Here is a 15916-nt window from a genome sequence, read left to right as displayed (position 1 = left end):
TATAAAAGAAAGTGACAGTTTATGGGTTGATGTAACTGAACACCAATGTATCTTGTTTTTGAAAATATGTAGAAAGTTATCGGGTAAGTTCTTTATTTCTAAAGTTTGTTTCCATTCTTCGAATTTTCGACTACTAAGTGCATTTATAACTATATTTCTACAAAGCGGATTCTGAAAGTAGTTTACAATATGCTCAGGGTTTAAACTTTGAATCGTGTCTTTTATAAGCTCATCTTTATTCATCATTGTTTTATCTTGTTTACTTGGTTGTTGTGAATTTGCAGCAGTTGTTGCTAGAGACTTATTTCTGTGCTTGTTGATTAAGGCTATTACTTCTGCTTTTCTAAGTTTTGAATAAGCATGTACTCCGTTCTCTCTACATTATTGCTCAAGTTGGGGGATAGTTTTCCTTTCCGTAACCTCCTTTTTTATAATAATAAGAAAGTAGGTATTCATCTTTGTTCATTTCTGTATTTAATAAATATGGATAAGCAGTATGAATGGATACAGAATAAACTTAACCTTATTCATCAAGATCTTCAACTCATAACAGTACTACTAGAAAAACAAATATCAAAAGAACAAGAAATGCTATTAAAAGAAAAAGAGAATGGAGTATTAGAAAGATATACACTAGAATCAAATTGAGATAGCGACAAAAAACTTTAGCCCACAAATGATAGTGACAAAGAACTTGAGCCTACAAATGATAGTGATGAACAAGATGAGGTAGATTTGAAAAAATAATCATAAAAATGAATTAGTTTTCATTAGATCATTAGTAACTTTCATGGGTTATTTCCATAAAAGCCATGTTCTAATACAATATGCTAATAGGCATCGAGATTTCCTACGTCACATGAATATCAGCTGTTGTATTAGATAACGAAAATGATTAAAAATTATTTTTTGTATAATAAAAACAAGAGAGTAATTATGAATTTAAGTAAGCGCACAGTAGTGGAATTAAAAAAAAACTTATGTAAAGGAAAGGGGATCAAAAGTTATTCCCGACTAAGGAAAAACAGAACTCATAGACCGTATTAAAGTATATGAAGATGAACAAAACAGATTAAACTTTAACAAAACTTTTCCATTTAAAAAAGACATATTGGAAAAACAAAACCCTAAGAGATTAGGTAGGAAGAGAGCTTTAAAACTGTTTCCATTTAAAAAAGAAGTATTTGAAGAACCAAAAATCAAATCTGAATCAATACCAATCGATGTAAATACTACATTTAAATCAAAATTAGAAACATGGAGATTCACAACACAATACAAACCAGAAGGTCCATTAGAACATAATATTAAAACAACATCTAAAGCTATATTAAACAGAATACAACTCAGCTTACAAAAACATGGCTCATTGAAAATTAATAATTCAACTCAGCTTACAAAAACATGGCTCATTGAAAATTAATCTATGTTTGTCCTAAATAGAAGAAAGGAAAAGAAATGCAAGACTATTATTTTAATACTGAGAACCGAGTAATATATCAAAAACCAATGTCAAGGAACCACTAACTAATATGAAACAAGCATTAAGAACAAGAATGGATGAGTTTCAAGCTTGAAGTTCTGGCTGGGCTCTTATAAACATTAACTTTTTTGAACTAGCACTTGTTAAATATATACCATACAGAGGATCATCATACATAGAATTACCTAAACAGATTCAAACAAAAAGGCAGTAATTAATGTAAAAATGAAGACGAAAAATGCTTCTTATACTCATTATACAGTGCCTTATATCCTACAAATTCACATCCTGAACGAGTACCAAAAGATGATGAACTATTGTCAAACTTAGAATCCATACTAAAAAATATTCATTTTCCTGTAAAACTAAGCGATATTTCAAAAGTCGAAAAATTACTTAATATTTCTATAAATGTCTATGCGAATGATAAAGACTCTCTCTCTCTCTCTCTATGGCCTATCGAACCCGGAGGTTCAATGCCGCGTTCACAAAAGCTCTCCACTGTCTTCTATCCTTAGCTAACTGCATCCAGTTTCTACTCTGTATTCCAATCTCTGCGAGATCCATCTTAATATTGTCCTCCCACCTGCGCCTAGCTTTTCCTAATGGTCGTTTTCCGATTGGTCTTCCAGTCAAGACTTTCAAAGCGTCTCTTCTTTCTTCCATTCTAGCTGCATGACCCGCCCATCTAAGCCTCCTAGACTTGACAACCCTCACAATGTTGGGTAAACCATATAAAATATGTAGTTCCTCGTTATGAAGTTTCCACCATTCTCCATACTCGTTCCCTTGGGTCCGCATATTCGTCTCAGGATCTTGTTCTCAAATACTTTCAGACTATGTTCTTCCCTCAGAATAAGCGAAAATGTTTTGCAGCCATACAGAACAACAGCCAATATTATCGTTTTGTATATTTTAAGTTTCAAATTCCTCGGCAGAATTCGCGACGACAAGAGATTTTGAACCGAATAGTAACACGAATTCCCTGCGTTTAGTCGACATTTAATTTCTCCGTGAATATGATTTTCCTCTGTTAATATTGATCCTAGATATTTGAAAGTATCCACTTTACCAAAAGTATTATTTAATATTTTAACGCATCCATAATTTGCTGTATTTCGGTCCCGACGCACTTCCATGTATTTAGTTTTCTCTCCATTTTCTTCTAAAGTATGATAAAGACTATTCAATCTATATAATACATCACACACAGACCAAAAAAGAAAAACATGTGAATTTGTCAGATATATAAAAACTTGTTGAAGAAAATGTTAAAACACATTATTGTTGGATTAAAGACCTAAGTAAATTAGTTAGTACTGAAATAAGTAAATGGAGAGCTCGAAAATTTGTGTGATAGATGTTTGTTATACTTTTAATAACAAAGTGCATTAGATAAACATGAGCAAGATTGTTCATCGAATAAAGCAGTAAAAATAATAATGCCTGAAGAAAACACACATGCTAAATTTAAGAATTATAAGTATAAAATGAGAATGGCCTTTGTAATCTATGCCGATTTTGAATGCTTATTGCATAAGGTTTTCGGATGTGAAGAATGTTATCTAGAAAATAAACCATATACAAAAAAAAAAAATATCAACAACATAAACCTTCTGGATTTTGTATTACATTGTAAAAAGCGATGGAACTAAAACCGAACCTATTTGTTTAGAGGTAAAAATGCAGATAAAAGGTACATAAATAAATTACAGAAAGAAGCTAAAATGATATCTAACATTTATAAGCAAAATAATGAATTACCTTTAAGAAAGAAACAGAGAAGAGAGTTTAATAGATCCGAATTTGGTTATTACTGTAAAGAAAAATACATTAAAAAGAATTATAAAGTTAAACATCATGATCATGTAACAGGAGAGTTTATAGCTCCTTTCTGTAATAATTGTAATTTAAAGTTATAATTCAAAAAGTTTGTGCCAATCATTATACATAACAGGATACGACTCACATTTATTCCTTAAAGAACTTGGATGTAATAAGGAAACAATTGATTTATACCTAATAAAAAAGAACGCTACATTTCATTCAGCAAAAAGGTTGGAACTATCAAATTAAAATTCATATATTCGTTTAGATTTATGGAGTGTTTAGAGAAATTATCATCAAACCTAACAAGAGAACAAATGACTCACACACAACACTTCTACCCTAATGAAGAACAATTTAACCTTGTAACAAGAAAAGGTGTTTACCCGTACGATTATGATAGTGACTGGAAAAAGTTTAAACAGAGACAATTAAGCCCAAAGAAAGCATTCTTAAACAAGCTTATCAACACACATATAAGTTATGAGAATTATACGCATGCGAAGAAAGTGTGGAAAACATTTAAAATTAATAATCTCGGACAGTACAATGACCTATATGGAAAACTGATGTGTTGTTATTAGCAGATGTGTTTGAGAACTTTAGAGAAACATGTCATAAGGCTTATGGTCTTGATACAGCTTGGTATATGACAGCACCAGGTTTAGCTTGGGATGCAATGTTAAAGATGACAAATATAGATTTAGAATTATTAACAGATAATGATATGGCACTGATGATAGAGAAAGGTATAAGAGGAGGAATTTCACAATGTAGTAAAAGATATGTAAAAGCAAACAATAACTATATGGAATATTACGATGAGAATAAAGAAGATTTATACATAATGTGCTTGGATGTTAACAACTTGTATGGATGGGCAATACTTGCCATTTAAGGGATTATGATGGTTAAATGAAGACGAGATAAAAGAAACTGATTTCACAAATATACCTGATGATTCTGATGCGTGTAACATATTAGAAGTTGATCTTGAATATCCTAAAGAATTGCATTCAAGAAAACTGGCCTGTTATTAATGGTAGAACATTGAGGAGGAGGAGGAGGAAGACGAGAAGGAGGACGAGGATAATTATACTACAAATAAAGCCGAAACAATGTTTATGCATACGAATTGACCAGCATTTTTTTCTGGTGGCAGCTTTGTAAGGTTCTAGTTCTCTTAAACTAGTTTGATTGTAAGATCAGGTCAAGCGTGTGCCATCTGTGAACCAATTTGAACGAAACTAAAACTGTTTAGCTAATCAAAGGGAGCAATATAATAAGATAAATTTAATTATGAATTATAGACGCAATGTACAGTATTTAGCTCTAAACAAGTAACAGACAGAGAGAAGGATGTGTGAACTTTTGGGAAAAAAGCGAAAATCTATATGAACTTTCCGAATATATTTACAAAATTCTAACAACGACAGGAAACAGGATTTCATGGTCACAGGAATAATCCACGTAGTTAAGAGAAAGAAATAGAAGTGTAAAGATATTTCACATACACTAGCCTACACTAACCACTGGCAAATAAAATTTAAGATATCTACAAGAAATGCAGAAAACATATTATTATTAACAAAATAATGTGTTTTGAGAGCAAAATATAGCTTGTACCAGCCGATATTTGAACGCGGTTTATTTCAAAAATAACACGACCTAGTTCCGACATATTCATGCGAGAGGTTGCGAATATTATTTTCGAAGTTTTATTTACGCTGCCCGAACATTACATAACAAAGCTAAGAAATGTCATTCCCGCATGGATTATTGGTGAGTACACCTCCTTCAAGAGGTACAACTGGCTTCGTAGATTTATGAAATCAACGTTCTAATTATCCTTAAAGAACTAGTGTGAATATAGTAAATTAGGGAAACCAATCTTTAAATCGTCGATTCCATCCTGTTCACCCCAACCATAGATAGGTGGGCAACATGGAAATTTTGAAACTCTTCTCTACCGTGGGAGATCAGTTTTAAAACTTGATAACGTCTCTTCTTTGTAACTGTCTATATATTGTATCCTTGGTATTCTTCTTCCTGGTATTTCTATTGCATTTCCCGCTATCAGCATGGTGATCACATCGGAGTGCCGAATAAGATGGCAAAGCATAATGTTTCTTCTTTTTCCCATTATTTTCATGATCTGTTGTCCTTCATTAGCAACCCTTAGTGCTTGTTCATTTCTTTTTCTTTCGGTCCATGATATACGCAACATTGTGCGCGAAGACCACATTCAAAGTGCTTCTAGCTTAGATATTTTAGCTTTTCTCAATGGAAATCCTCGATTGATCCTACATATATTTAGACTTAACAGTAACTTCTGAAGATAGTGGATTAAATTTGCCTGACCTTGATCTAGAAATACAATGTTTTTTTCTGAGGCTAGATGTTAACCCATAAACATTTAAAAACCGTAAATAAACTAAAAATTGAAATGGAACCGGGGACAACTATATGGCAGTGTGGAGCTTTATGGCTGATTTGAGCATACGCCTTAGATTGTGCACCCAATTCGACAGCGTGTAAGACTCGTTCTCATTAATCTTCGTTCGAATGGCAGCCTGGAACTACAGTTTGCTTTTCAGGGAGTTAAGCATGGTAAGCTATGTTCGCTATTGAAACTAAAAGCGGTATATTCCGTAAAGGAAAGAAAAAAACAAAAACAAAAAGATGGGAAATGCAGATTTTCTATTCTTAAAAGTTAAAATTTCGTTGTCCTGTCCATGCTTTCTGTCTTAGCATGATGCATATTGTTATATTCATTTTGTTTGCATTAATTTTCATACCTTAGAATTCAAAGTGAATGTAGTTTATCAAATCTATCTAGTGCGTCTCTAAGTGATGGCGAAATATTCACTCTTTCTTGCTCCAATTGGAGAAATATACTGGCATGTCATATTTCGGGGCATGCGTGTTGCCATGTTCGGTGTCCAGCTATTAGACATAAACTGAAAGAATTAAACTGGAGGAAGGAGCTACTATTTCTTAGAACGCCAGTCCCCTTAAATGTTAGTGGTTAGCTGACATGGAAAAGTGATAAAAAATTGGATTAGAGAGAAATAAGTGAACGTTTAAGAAATATTTGGAACAATTCCTATTAAGTAGCAAAAAGCAATCATCAACAGAAAATGCATATCATGGTAAAAATTAACCAAGAGATGACAAATTGAAAAAAATATACCGACTATTAAAACTAAAAAAGGGAATTAAACGAAGAGACGATGAAAATGTTTACAAGTCAGAATTCCTGTAATTCTTATACTAGAAGATTAAATACCTAATGTGATTAAACATGTTACTGCATGGTAAACCAAACGTCGGAAGAAATCGGTCAACGGTTTGCGCTGCCTACAAGCAACGGCTTTTGGGTCAAATATAGTAAAATGCCATATGCTTTTTCTGAAGTTTGAATCCACAGAGATCAAATAATCAATCTATGTGACTACCATATCTTTGAGTTGTATTATATTCAACTTTTCAATTTGGATTTCAGGGCAAAATTTGTACATGTTTAAATATTTGGTCCTCTAGCTATATTTTGTACATTTCAAGTTGGTAGCATTGTTATCCCGGATGTGTAGGCCTGAATCAGAAATATTCGATTAAACTTTTTATACAAACGAAAAAGTTATAAAATGTTATAAAATGGCCTTCTGGCAATTTTGATGACTCACTACGGTACCTGTGTGTCGAGCAGGTGTTTCTAAACCTAGTAACTTATTATGAAATAGTTATCATTTCGCTGCGTTTTACTTATTTACAATTTTGAGCGTTTAAACGGTCTGCGAGGATAGTTTGTAATAATACTGCATATACAACTGTTGATCAGCCTGTTTAATAAAAAATACACATATGAAATAACGTCCCTATGTTACAGTCAGTGCGCCTTATTTATGATTGTATGTCTACGCCTCTCACAGCTTCTCATTATGACCCTGGTAGAAACGAGAACAATATTGATATTAGAAAAAGCTAATGGAGATACATGGGATAACATCAAATGGTAAGATAAAAAAAATATTTTCAGAACTTAGCTCAGTATATAGTAAAGAATATCGGGAGAAGAAAAAAACAAGGAAAGCAAGAAAAAATCATACATTCCTTCAGCACAAATTATAAATCTTTATAAACGAAGACGAAAACTTGTTATAAACAAAATTATCTTCTCTCGAAATAACGAGGAACAGGTGAACATCACTTCCGTTTTGTTAATGTTCGTTATAATACATGTTTGTAATTCCAGATGATGTATTACAATAGACAAAATGGAAAAGAGATATTCGGAAGAATGAAAAGAAAGCCATGAACAAACTTTAAGATTATATCCTCGTTGATTGCCAGCTGTTTCTTCTTGTTTTAATTCCATTTTACTTGCGTTTTATCTTATCGATTTTATGACAATACTGATTCGAATTAATCGCGAAGGATTCATCCAAATAGTATCATTATATTTAACTGAAAGCAAAGAAGAGAGAGTAGTTTTTTGATTCACTCCCAGCTCTTTTAGGATCTCCATTTTTGTAAAATGTATGCTATTAGAGTAATTTTTAAAGTCAGAAAATATCTTAACCCTTAACAGGGAACGTTATTTTTTTTCGCTTAAAGGAAATGCGTGTCTCTGGGATACGGACATGTATAAAGTAATATCTTTCTTTAAAAACGTATGTGTAATGTAGAATAATGAAACTTTATATTTTGTACTTCGAGCAAAATATGATAAACAAGAATTCATATATTAATTCGGTTTTATTGGAATATAAATTCGGAAAATATTTCAATATCTAAATAAAAATAGTACATACATTTTAAAAACTGAAAATTTTAAGTTAGTATAATTCTACATATTAATACCCTGCAAATATGCTATTTATCCACATGCCCTGTTCAAATGTTCTATTTGTCCAAGAGCTTGGAAACGTTTAACGAAGATGGTAGCTTTAAATAGAGGTCGTCCCAAAGTGTCTTGAAAATGGTGAATACATGTCTTCGTTGCCTGATTTACAAATAGAACACAATATTAGGAGAGCAATAAGGGCTTTATTTTCAGATAGGTCAGTAGATCTGTAGTTTGACTTTGCTCTAATTTACTTCAAATTTGTTTCGATTTTCTTCCCACTTCATATTGAAATCTCCTGAATTATATCATCATCACATAAGGTAGACAGGATTTCTTTTCCCAGATTTCTTACATGGGTGACTATACCAGGCATCCCTCTGACTATGTTTTGATGAAGAACCCTTCGGTTTCTTAGTGGTTCATTTCAATTCCAAACAAACCTGTTTTTACCTCTGTATCTAAGGCCTTCGTTATCACATGAAAATTCACTAGGGCTGCTCACATTGACAGTTCTGTTACTACTTGAGCTGACACCTGGCACTGTATCAGAATTGGTATCGCCCTCACTGTCAGTAGATAATTCTTGATTTTGAGGAAAAAATTATGCGTCTCAGTCAGAATCTGCTGAAGACAATAATATAAATTACTTCTTTACTTTCAACATTTTTGGAATTTTTGCCGTGAAATAAGGATCTGCTGTACTTACAGTTTCATTCTTAAATTTCTTTCTCGAGGTACTAGGTCTATATTTTGCAAATACATAAAATCTCATACAAACAAAATAGTATGTTTCAAGAGCTCAATAGCTTCTATTTCATGGTAAATAAAAGTAAACCAAAAAAATTTTTGAAAGCAAAACTCTCTTCAGGAAATGTGTGTCCAATAATCACGCAAAAATATAAACATTAATGGAAATGTGTGCTTCTTTCTAAAATCATCGATAAATGTTCACTCAGACATTACGCCAACAATAGACTACTGCGAAACACATACAACTAAATAATTGGAAGGTACTGAAAGAACCGATACATTGAGTGAATCAGTGTTGCCAATGTAATACAAAGAAAAACCATAGGTGTCTGACATACACATATTTCCTCTTAAGGGTTAAAAAGCAGAAGGAAATGAAGGAGAAAAAGATTGAGTTTAAAATTCAGGGACGATGCAAATTTTAAAATGCATTTTCGTAAACTACTGAGTTATAACTAACCAGAAAAAAAACAAAGGAAATAGACACTTACAAGGATGAAAAAGCAATACGCAAGTGCCCGAGATAAAGCTGTAAGTAGTCAACAAAAAACGGGGAATGCAAGCTAAAATCTCAAAAGAAAACAATAATACAAATTAAAGAAATCTAGGTTTGTTAATGGAAATTCTTGTAAAGGGTGATGCACAAGCTTAGAAACGACACCCAAGTCTGTATCCTATGAGGTTTGAGCCATCAGCAAGTGCAAATCAAACAAACGTCAATTTCATTTGAAACATAAGATCTAACTTTAATTTTTAAGGCTTCACTCGTGAACTTCCTGATTTTATATGGAATAGCTCAGCGTTTACAACTTTAAGAGCAAAAATATAGACCTGTCCAAAAAGGCAGTTTGAACTATGGGAAAAGCTATCAATTCACACAAGTACTGACAAAATGATAGAAAACTCATATCTTGGTGGAATTTAGTCTAAAATGGTGTGAAAAAATCTTAAAAATTGAGAAAAATGCAAATTAATGAAAGAAAAAATGCGTGAAAACACAAAATATATCAGAAAACTAATACACAAGTAAACCATAAACCATTAGCTCCATAACCTTTTCGTCTGTATTGGTTAGATTTACTCTCACTTTCGATTGGATCATAGAATATATTCTCCCGTGTAAGAAATATAATAAAGTGGAAAATATTTTTTTAAAGCAATTTAAATCTTTGTCTCATAAAAACTTGGACTCAGCCATCATCGTGCTTTACTAATGCAAAACCTACATTCAAGAATGAAATGCAGCTTATACTATGTAGTTTTCTATCATAATAAGAAATTTTGTTCGAAAGGCGGGATGTACTTAATAGTATCGTATTTATGATATTCTTAATCTGGACTCTAAAAGGGCTAATTTACAAATAAATAAATAACGCTTCGCTGGCATTTTATGAGTACATCTCATTAACCCACAATAAAATTTGATTTAGCATCGTTCTGAAATGAAGTTAAATAATAATGATGATCTATACAGAAGTTCTACATTTCTATGTAGAAGAACGAAAAGGCGGGATGTACTTAATAGTATCGTATTTATGATATTCTTAATCTGGACTCTAAAAGGGCTAATTTACAAATAAATAAATAACGCTTCGCTGGCATTTCATGAGTACATCTCATTAACCCACAATAAAATTTGATTTAGCATCGTTCTGAAATGAAGTTAAATAATAATGATGATCTATACAGAAGTTCTACATTTCTATGTAGAAGAACGAAAAGTCGTTTATAAAATACCCTTTTCAACAGTACAACGAGAACATTATCTGATAAAATGTTGCTGCCCCATAACAAAAATTGAAACTAACGTCACTTAGAATTCGATTTGTAGTCATAATGACAACCGCCCTTTAAAGGGAACCCAAAAAGAAGAAACCGAAGTCGGACACATTTTTAAAACATATTAAGATTCTCTATTGTCAAAAGAGATACTTTGCATAGTTATTTTGTATTGATAAATCTATTCTTAATCGTCTATTCCAAAAATGTTCTTAAATATAAAAACACAAAATCCTGCGGGAATTGTATCTATGGCCATTCTCACTTCCAACTGAAATCTAAAAGCAGAGTAACAAAATATATTTAACTCACCTAATAAGAAAGACGTTAAATCAAATTACATTCACTGCAGTTAGAAGCGAAATAACTGGCAATAGCTGTTAAAGTTTAAAGATGTTAAAAATATAATGGTTGGAAAATTTTTCATGGTTTGTATTTGAGATATTCTTACTTTCCTTTATATATTCAAATAAGATCTCAATTTATTTCACTCGGCTAAAAGAAATGAAACGTTCTCAAATTATACCATCCGCAGAGTAGGAGCCGTTCTGATCACGAAGTTTGAAACAACTTTAAAGCTAGGATCAAAATGTCTTTCATTGTTTGTCAGTACACACATTAATACTTCCTTCTTCATTACAAAAAAAAAAAAAAAAAAAAAAAAAAACTCGCGAGCTACTTGCCACTTCTACTAGGAACACCTAGATGTCAAATACATACTTCTACGATAGGCTCAGAGCAGCGAAAAAAAAATCGACTTGGAAAGCGCTTGAAATAGAACGAATTCAAACTTTCTTTGTATTCGCCACCTAGGGATGTTCTTATAAATTTCTAAATTGTAAAAAGCACATATCCAAATTCGTTAAACTTAACTATTAAAAATGAAAAGAACTAAGTTTTTTATTCAGTAAAGTTGGTTGTAGAATAGTTACCACGATCGTCGCCATGAAACCAAAATTCAATTACCCGCTCACCGCATTCCACACATACAAGCAGACAGAATATGTGGCGCCACAGTAACATAGTACCATATGACTGTACAGACACCCAGTGAGAAAACTATGTACTACCACCAATCTGTTTACAGTTCAGGGTTTTACTAACAGATGACTGAATCTCTTTTCATATTTTGTGGGAAGTAATGCCCAATGTGCAAAGTAACCCCGTGTTACGGTAGCTAGTTACCACTGTAAGCGAAATGAAATATCAACATTCAATGTGGCAAATCATGACACAAAACTAGAAAAACCTTTGGGAAGGAAGGAATTCATATAACTAAGGAATTACGTCCCTAATATATTGCGTTAGTTTGGAACACAAATATACAAGCAAAGAAAGCATTTCAAGATGTTACCTATAAAATACTTATGAACGTACAAGAACACATTCAACACGTAAGACATGTAAGTTTATCCTAAATACAGAATTTTCCGCTATCCTCGTTTACCAACATTCTGCCTAATGCCCTAATCTGCATAGCAATCTTATTTTTTACAGCCATCTAGCACATGCTGGTTAGCGTTGTCTGTACAATAATTTACACATCATGTACGTTCACTAAGCCCCTACAGTGATTATACATTGAGAAATTTAGGTCCATAATCTAGAAATGATTCCTGGGAATGTAAAAAGTCGACTTCCTTGAAAGAAATGAGTGCAGCTATGAAATGGCTTGATGTATGGACCTCAAAAATTAACGAACATCCATTGATGGTTAAAATATTCTTTCTCTTGTATTTTACTAATGTCTTTCGAAGCCCTCCGGAAAAATGAGGCTAGACACATTTGAGCTAAATTCTAAGTAAAAACACAAACGTCCATAGTTCTTGTTCCAATATAATATATTCCACGCTTAAATTTCCAAAATATTAGGATATATACCATTCTCACGATTTCTTATTTTACATAAGTCTCTATATAAATAAAACAATATTGTCGAGCACCCATATTTTAAATATGTGCAACAATTAGTGAGAAGTGTGTGATCAATTATAAAGAAATAATTAGTTTATCAAGATCTAAACTACACAAGATTTGTATTAGTCGTATCTATCTTATTTTTATTTGGTATACAGATTATCTACCTGTGCCTTCCAATTTCCTAATTGTAGGTTACTAACTTACGTTCGAGATATCTCTCATATCTAAATATTTCTCGTGAAGTATTGCTTTTAGCCAACAAACTTTCCGAACGCATGTAACCGTATTATCAATCTGAGCCAATTAGTATATGAAAAATTGAACATTACCTTTGTGGGCGAAGTGAATTTAAACTTTTTGTTGTTAATCGTTGGAAGTCATTAGAGTACGACGCGGAAGTCTCCTGAACTACTATTTTTCGAGGCGTTTCTATATTCCTTTCAAATTCAGGATCATCTTCTACTGCTAATTCTGATTTCACCCTATCAACGTTTAGTTTCACATCCAAAGAACACATAGCTGTATCCTTGTCCATTGTTTCCTCTCCTTTCGTTGTGGATAATATTAACTCTTTCTTGTCAGTCATCAGTTCGTAAGTCCACCCTTTCCCTTCGAGTGGATCTTCCTGAGGTAAGTCAAAAGCAGTTTCTTCTTTGCACATCAATTCCAACTTAACAGACGCCTCACCAGCCATTGTGAATTGAAATATAATAAGAATATAACACTGTTCTTATACTTCCCTTATATTTTATGTTGCCAGTCTTAATGAAATGATTTACAAGAACGTTCACAAAAGCAACTTTATATTTAAAATCATCTTCTTCTGCAGATCCTTCTTTCCTTAGCCACGATCGCTCTCTAGGCAATTATTTGTTTGTTTGTAGCAGCCGGAGGAAAAAGAAAAGGAACCCGGATGTATACTTCTTTAGTTCATATTTCGTTCAAGTGAGATCTTTTGTCGCTAGTGTAGCTCACTCTCACATACCGCTATTCTCGTGTTTCATAAGGTATCCATCCATCTTTATCGTTTTAGCGGGAATAGCAAATAATGTATTTCTGTATGTCATTGCGGTTTGATTGACTGTCGATCTCCCGTTGCGTATACCGGTACTAATTTTATTTAATACACGTGCTATTATTGCTTTAAACGCTACTTTTGATTGTGACTTGTGCCGCGACTTAAGATAGTTAGTGCGAACAATTTAATATTTTAACACAATTTTTTCACTTCAGAACAATAACTGGTTGTGGCTTTTGTGTGTAAGCGTCTCGTGGAATAAGACGTTGATTTTCGGTGCCATTTGATAACAGTCACTACCATCACTCACGCACCTACTGTAACTATTGGAGACAAACTTAGAGATCTCTTGCCCCAAACACTACACATTTCCCCCCACACAACCCAGGGCTGATCTTAAACAGCACGTGCGCTGTCATTCTCTTCAATGTTGCCGTACTTCCGTAACCTTTCATAAACAACAAAATTCATCATTAAAAAAAAAAAAAACAATGAATGGTAGATAAAAGAAAGGGACAATAGACGGAAGTAGCAACGTTGATTTTCACGTAAGGGGGTCATAAATCTCTAACAAATATCTCAAAGAACAGAAGGGAAAGTTTTGAGGACTTTCCAGATTCCATGATAAAAGCATCTTTAAATGTGTCTCCTAGTATTCCAGGTCAGACAAACACTGCCCTTGTAAGGTGACCATAATTCCATTATGATACGCCAGGTGGCAGCACCGAACCGAAAATGGGAGGGTATAAAACGAATAACCTTCTGTAATTCCTAGCAAGTACCCAGGTATATAGTACTACGCAAGGGCGCCCATTTCTCTGCATATTTGGGGAGGCACACACACGCAGAAGGCACATATATATATATATATATATATATATATATATATATATATATATATATATATATATATATATATATATATATATATATATGAGGATGTCACGACTAGTGATGGGAAAATTCCCGGAAAGATATTTTTCGGGAATATTCTCGGGAAGATTCCCAAAATGGGAATTTATATAAAATCAGAAAGAAAATTGCATTATATTACTATATTATGATTTCGAAGTTCAATTAATTATTATATCACAATATATTATTATTGTTGTCCTCAGAGGATTCTTTAAAATGTACATTCTGAACGGTTTATGTTACCTTATTACCACTTGATTATTTTCAGACAGTACACATAAATGTATATTTATTTACAATACGTTCTATCAATTAAATATGTGTGAAAAAATTATATAGTAACAGTTTAAATTTATATGTAAGTGGATTTACTCAACCTGATTCCATACACGACCCTTCATTCTATCTATTTCTTGAAATTCCATACGTTAATTCACATGTAAAAGAAGTCCAAGTAGCCTACCTCTTCAGAAATTCGAGTCAGAGAGAGCAGACAGATCGACGTCTATTATTAATGGTGGTTCAAGGTTTATTAAGAGCACTTAATCTCTAATTATACATAATTCTAAATTATTTTACAAAATGGTTAATTTTCTTCATTTGTAAATTAGTACTTTGCTAATTTTGGCTGTTCTTTAACATTGGGAGCCAGCTTATGCACCTACTTTTTTGCGATATTCTATTCCGATGCGGTTGTTTTATGGTTTCATACGTTAAATTACGTTACCAACATTAAATTCAGACAGCATTGTAGAGCGAGCGTTAGCGAATGAAGGCGGGTTAGAACCCCCCATGGCACGTTGTTTTTTATCTTCGTTACCGACAATTCACTTTCTTTTTTCACATAAATCACTTCCACTTACCTTTCCGTTTTGTATAAATCCGTTACTGCCCTAAACAAATGTGTTCGATACTCTCTTGACTACTTGAACATCACTATCAACTCATTTCTTCCCTAAATCATCCTACTTTTTGCTAGTTTTGGCCCCACCAATACTAAACAATTACCTTACGTTTTACTGCAAATGGAAATGGAACTTAAAAAATCATCCCCAATAGCAGAAGTAGTCCACGGGACGTCCCATATGACCCACAACGATCCTAAAAAATCCAGGATATAAATAGGTCATCCCAGGGAAGTCCCGCTTGAGACAGGCATGGGTCTATATGGATGGGAATCCCACGGTTGTCCCGCAGGATGGCCACTAGCAACGGGAAATAGAAATTCACAAAATTATACGTATTTCTCTCATAATAAAAGAATATGTTTAAAAATCAGCAGAAAAGAAAATATAAACCATAAAATTTCGCCTGGTCCTCAGTGCTGTGGTGCGCGTTCGGAACCGTGATTTGTTTGTCACAATTGCATTGTGGT

General features: G+C 33.0%; 1 protein-coding gene across 2 annotated transcripts in view; it reads right to left on the bottom strand.

Annotated features, from left to right (window-relative positions):
* LOC145690959 (uncharacterized) overlaps positions 1-13833 on the bottom strand; it is a 28430-nt gene extending 14597 nt beyond the window's left edge. Inside the window, exons 1-2 of one of the 2 annotated variants that reach the window (XM_081766428.1) lie at positions 12938-13830; positions 3248-3299 (exon numbers count right to left, since the gene is read on the bottom strand). In XM_081766428.1, the coding sequence (XP_081622554.1) occupies positions 3275-3299; positions 12938-13302 (390 nt within the window). In that variant the 5' untranslated portion in view covers positions 13303-13830 and the 3' untranslated portion in view covers positions 3248-3274. Of the gene's footprint in view, positions 1-3247; positions 3300-12937 lie in introns of both variants that reach the window. The other variant, XM_081766427.1, reaches the window with a different exon arrangement.
* Between the last annotated feature and the right edge of the window lie 2083 nt (positions 13834-15916).

This window comes from Thermobia domestica, chromosome 7 (assembly GCF_964235325.1).
Source record: "Thermobia domestica chromosome 7, izTheDome1.hap1.1, whole genome shotgun sequence".
In the NCBI taxonomy this organism is placed as follows: Eukaryota; Metazoa; Arthropoda; class Insecta; order Zygentoma; family Lepismatidae; genus Thermobia; species Thermobia domestica.
This window is presented reverse-complemented; position numbering and strand designations above follow the sequence as displayed.